Below are 6000 nucleotides of genomic sequence, written 5' to 3' on the forward strand. Positions count from 1 at the left end.
TTTCTCAAACAACGCGCTGCATCAAGGCTGCCGGCTTTCTTTTTTGTTTTTTGTAGTACTCTTGAAATATGAAGTTCCTCTGCAGTAATCTGAAGCCTCGAATAAAGTTTTTTGAGAAACAAAGTCTAAAAAAGTGGACGCCATATCCTGCCCTGCGTAAGGGGTGTCCAGCGTAGCGGTTGTGAACCACTACGCATGCTGATGGGGTAGATAGAATACGATATGTTATTCTAGCTCAGCGGGCTTTCTATATGCACTCTGCTTCTCTGGCGGCAAATGCTCGGTCCTGAAGCATGCGCTCGGCGTCTTGGGAAAGAACTGCTGGGTGCTGTCTAGCCTGACGCATGCATTAGCTATCGAATGACGTCAACCTCCCCCCTTTCCAAGAACAGCTGAATGCCTAACCTCTATCAGAACACACGGGGGGGATCCCGCTATTTACCGGCGCCTGATCATGAACCATGCGATTTCGATTATTGTTTCGTGCTTTTTCTTCACAATATTTCTGAGGTCTATTCTGCACGCCTGAGTGGCCTGACACACACGCTCGGCGTCGTGGGCAAAAAACTGCAGGGTCCTGTCTGAGTTTTCTTACGACAGGACATTTTCCGGACAAGGAAAGCCTAACAGCTTCGCAGTAAAATATATTCATTCCTGCATGCGCTGCCTGGCCGTTGGTTCGTTGATATACTAACCACTTTTAAAACCCCCGTGTTACCGACAGCTTTCGCGTACTTCTCAATTCAATTCTCAAGTAATTGAACTCGAAATGTCTAGTAGAAACGTTGGCTGTGACTTGTCGGAAACAATACTTTCGTATGAACAAATTTGGCTATTGATTATTAGTCACCCACAGCTAAAGGTTCATACAAAAATGTAGGACGGGTTATCAGCCAAAAAATAAGATATTTGCTGCTAATTGAGTCGTAATTCACACAACCATTCTAATGAGGTGCATGAGCTCACTTCAATACCATGAGTGTTAATCAACCAGATTTAGGGGAAAACCCCTGTGATGTTGGTTGGTTATTGCTCGATGGCAGAAGTTTGAGAAATGAGAGTTTACTTTTTGAATTTGCCGGCCAGGCACGGGAGAGCCCTGGCATGGCAGAGGAAAGAAAAGGATTATTTCAAGAAGATTATAACTAAGAATCAACTAAGAATTTCTTACGAGTGTGCGTATAAAAATATCGCTATAATTCAACTCCTGCAGAGCTCTTGTGAGTATGAATGACGATCAATGCGTGCTGTTGCGACGGCCTTTAAGGTATCCATCCCGTGGGTCCCACATTACGAGTCACTGAGGCGAAAAATCGCACTCAACGTCATAACTGAACTGTCTTCCTTCTACAGGGATCTGCTCATGCATAGTCGCTCACTAGTAGAGCCAACCTTTACTTCTGTTTTTATTCGGGCGAATACCATGTCATACCACACTCCGCAGTTGTGCGAGTGAGGTTGCCTAGTCTTCTGGCGCAAGCGCCTTCGCAGACATGACAATGTTCGCCTATTGAGCACGTGTGTACAATTGGCCAAATAAATAAGTGTTCAATGCTTGCAATTGTATTAATAATATCGACGAGTTGCTGCGAAATGCAGACAGAGATCATCCAATCAACACACCTATTGCCACCTGTTTTAAAAGCAGAATATTTCGCTTTACCCAAAAAGCAGGAGCTGGGGACTTCAGCGTACACTCGGCCTGAGCGGAAGTTGATATAAAGATCTTTTATGCTCGCTCACCGCCTCAGCCTGCAAAAGTGTCCCCAACTACAGGAGCCAACGTGGCCCGTTTACGTTATTTGATTAAACCATGGCAGGAACAGGAATCAAAACCACGGACCCGCGTTTAAAGGGGCGATAATTAAGCACTACTCTAAATCGACGATATAAGAGTATGGCGCTCTTAGCAATTTAAATCAACAAAAGGTCGTCGCGAGAAAGAAAGAAAATAATGAAGCTTGCGGACCTTTTCGATTGACAGCTCGGGCCCCAGAAATAATGCACCATGAAAATGTGCGCGCATCCAGTTTATGCCTGAGGTATAAAAGCATGGGGCTGTGCAGAACGTCAAACGCTGGCGCTTGGGTGATTCAAAAGATCACACAGTGTGCCTTTAGTGGGCGAAGTTTGAACAAGATGCACGGAAATGCATCGCGTACAAGGAACAACGTCCCTTTTAAGTATCAATTCTTTATGAATCTCAACGCATTCACTCGTTCGCTTTCGCGTTGTCTATATAAATTGGGCTTCCAAATCCTCTGGAGAATTGTCTGTTTGGTTCACGCACAGACTACTGTAGAGTTTCACAAATAAAGATAACTATATGAGATGCCGTAGAAAAGCGGAAGTCACTGGACCATGGCTCATACTTTGTGAGGTGTGCAACATGTTTGAGTTACGTTAACTCATAACCTTAAGGGCTGGTTTGTCTTCTTTAAATTCTTTAAAATGAACACAGATTCACACACTGTCGCAGCATGCCAAAACAAATCTGTGGCACATCACGCACTGTGCTTCCAAAGCCTGATTAATAATTGCTGTTCGGTACGCCGACGCCTATTCATCATCGTGCTCAATGGCGGGATTTTGCTTATCTGTGAAAAATTTCCGTTACGCCTTATTTTGAGTCGGCAATATTTGGGCATGCAATCAAACATCTTGACCTTCTTCCACCACCTTGTGTGACTACACAAAGAAAGGTCTATTGCAACGTGATTCTACGTAAACAGAACCTAAACAAACTAACAATTTAAGCATACGGCATAAGAAACTTCTTGGGCACTGCCTCTATACATTCTCCTCACACCTTAGAAATACACCTTAGGAATATTTGTCAGAATACATTTTATTATGCGCTATTGCATTTGCGTCCAGTACCTTATTCCAGTCGACTGTGACGGACGGGGTCAGCACTGGACACTTCACACCCCCTTCAGTGGCTGGCAACGTAGCATCCACAAAATTAAGTAGTACAGGTAGAATTAGTAGCTTGAAAGGCCATCTTTTTGTGGACGCCGTGTCAGGCTGGGGCATCTGGGTATCACAATTGAATAATTAACGCGGGGAATTAGGTAAAACAGACATCTATCACCACATCTTGGTAAATTTTAATGGCAGATAGAGGCAAAAAGGTTTTCGCAAAGGCACTGTCTTGCTGGTCAAACTTTTAGAGATTGCATTGTCTGTAAAGACGTCGTTCTATAATCATTGGCCTCAATAGTGTTCCTGGCCTTTCTCAGCTTCTTTACTCGCTTTGGCAAATAAATAATTTCTTACAGTATCTATTTCCAAGAACATAAACAAAAAATGGCCTCGTATCTACTGCTTCTGTTGCAAATGTCGACAAATAACGATAGTCTACGCCAACATTTGCCAATACATGCCTCCCTTCGCTTTCCCACTAGCCTCTTATACTGGAAAACTCAATCTATATTTACCGCGTTCTACTGCTCCAGGCCGGATGCCTCGATGCCAGTGCTGCCGTACGGCGGAGATGCGCGGGAATCCAGCCACCCTACTACAGCGCTTATAGAACCACGTTGCCCTACTCCACGAGCATTACAAGCGCAATGTAGAACCTATCTAGTTTAACCTTTCGTCGCTGTAGTAGTTTGATTTTTTCAAATGCCACCATGTAGCGTGGTCAGCACCCGGCGACGGTTTTCTGCAGTTCATGTAGTATTTTTTTGATCGCGAAAATCAAGCACCAGTGATATTTTAAATAAAGAAACACTGCAATTATCACACATGTATTTATTTCTGCCTTATACTTACCTAACGGCTTGCTGTTGTTAAAAAATATTGACAACTATGAACATTGACGCCGCACCTAACCGTTCAGATTTGGCTGTGAGTATATAGGACTATTGCGCAGACTTTGTTTCACTTTGTCCGGCTAGCTGAATCGAGTCCCAAACCGACGGACAGACAGACATACAGACGGACCGACATTCTGGTGTTTAAGTAGCCCAAAAAAGAATATCGTCTTTAAAAGCGGACTTTGCTTTGCAAGATCTACCTTTCTTGACTTTTTGGTCATGACGCTATGGCATAAAGGAAGTTTGTTGTTTTTTCTGACTCAACAAAATAACTGTACGACAGCAATGCACTAACCAATCCAAAGTCAGTCGGGAATGCCTTACCGTAGGGATCTAGGAATAGAGCTATTTTTCCAGCGATACCTGTTACTGTAAGTGAAACAATTACAATGCCGTTGTTTGGAGACGGTGAGATTTTTTTATATTGACATCCTAACATGCGTGTAAGAACATGCAACTACCTTCTGAAAACATTATCTTTATATTTTGATTCACAGTAGTGACAGCAGCCTCATTGCATACTTTCACAAATTAAAACTAGTCATTTCAAATAATAAGTTTTTTGTATCGTACCGCATTCAAAATTGTACAACCTACGGCGTGAAAAACGTTAAGCGAATTTTATTCAATATCTTCGGCTAGAGGGGCTAGTTAAATCCCTTTGCTGTAAAACAATTTAAGAAAGCCACACCAAACAGTCAGCCTTCATGGCATCTATAAGTTCGAAAGTTGACATAGCTGTCGCATTTACGACATGCTCTCGTGTAGTTATTTTACAGCTGACGTGCAAACATGACTCAATTTCTTTGTGCGTTGGGCTTAGATGGTTTGTCGTGCTTTTCTTATGATTGAGTAAAGGGAGGTTTGGGAAGGTGGATTTCAAGCATACTGGTTCAGCACCATCGTTCGCAGAAGTGAAAGTGCCAGGAAATAGGAATTTGCAAGTAGATCTTCTGTGAGCATGTTGCTTTGACCTTAAAGGGTGAGTTGAATTCGGAACATTTTTCAGTCAGGTACATCGGATCGTTGTGGTTTATTTCCATAATCAAAACTGTCTGTACATAAGTCCGTAAATAGTCGAGACGCCAGCAGGGTAATCACGAGGAATGTTTGTAGTGCATGTGTTTATACATAATTGTTCAAACAAAATATGAGGCTCCTGAAGAAACCGAGTGTTTTAGTTTACGGAAGGATGAATTTTCTATTATTTTCGCGTAGAATTATTCTACAAACACTGCCTTGTAGGCAAACAACAAAACAATGAGATTTAAAAGCACCTCTACTGATAAGACGCTTCTGCTTACCTTTAGGCATATGCGAGGAGTGGTTCTTTTTATGCCGTTTGTGTTCTTGTCCCTTTTATCTGCTCCTATGGTTGGCTTTGCTGTTAACACCGTAAGCACTTCGCAACCCACGAAGCATGCAATAGGAGAGATCTGTAATATCAATCATTCAAAGAGCATTCTTGTTTGTTGCTTATCAGATTGACTGATAATGGCCTTCGTAGCAAAGTACATTAAATGGACTCTTTGTCGTCTTTGTTCTGGCCCTGATTTGGCTACGGAGGTCTACTGTCTCGATATATTAAGATGATTCCTTACTCCTCATAATTCTAAGAAGCGAAAGACACGTGGTTTGTTGTGCGCGTCGTCCATTTCTTTAATCATATATTCCCTGCTCCTGTGTTCTTGACGAGAGTCCGTTTATTCGAAAAATAGGATAATTACATGTGCATCACAACGGCTGGCTACAAGTCCACTTATCTAATGCGACTATGTGCTCTGGATGGCTGTGGAGAGTGACAAGTTAATTGGCAGCTACATTGAGGTAACCGACTAACAAGTCGTGATGCTTTCCTCGCAGCTGACAACAAACACCTGCACGAAGATGAAGGGGGCGAACGTCGGTGCAGGCTCCGTCCTGTCTCTTCACGAAGGAAGATGCAATAGTTTATGTTTCTTTACATGACTTATGTCTTCCAATCAACAGCAGCACTTCTACTATTAAGCACTGAGCGCCGAATGAAAAGGTAATTCACGAATAGGTTCAAGTTATAACGAGATTGAAAAATTCTATCATCATTAAAAACACATACATGGTGACAGCGTAACTGGGATGACATACCATTTTGTACGGCACTCAGACACTCATTTTCTTCATTTTCTTCATTTTAGGCTTC

The 6000-nt window shown here is 42.5% G+C and overlaps 1 protein-coding gene across 1 annotated transcript in view; it reads right to left on the minus strand.

The window, feature by feature from the left end:
• LOC144146485 (uncharacterized) overlaps positions 1 to 5707 on the minus strand; it is a 29133-nt gene extending 23426 nt beyond the window's left edge. Inside the window, exons 1-2 of the mRNA XM_077678432.1 lie at positions 5126 to 5707; positions 2881 to 3036 (exon numbers count right to left, since the gene is read on the minus strand). Of these exons, the coding sequence (XP_077534558.1) occupies positions 2881 to 3036 (156 nt within the window). The 5' untranslated portion in view covers positions 5126 to 5707. The remainder of the gene's footprint in view (positions 1 to 2880; positions 3037 to 5125) is intronic.
• Between the last annotated feature and the right edge of the window lie 293 nt (positions 5708 to 6000).

This window comes from Haemaphysalis longicornis, unplaced genomic scaffold (genome assembly GCF_048455015.1).
Source record: "Haemaphysalis longicornis isolate Haplotype H1 unplaced genomic scaffold, Haemaphysalis longicornis Haplotype H1 scaffold_7, whole genome shotgun sequence".
In the NCBI taxonomy this organism is placed as follows: Eukaryota; Metazoa; Arthropoda; class Arachnida; order Ixodida; family Ixodidae; genus Haemaphysalis; species Haemaphysalis longicornis.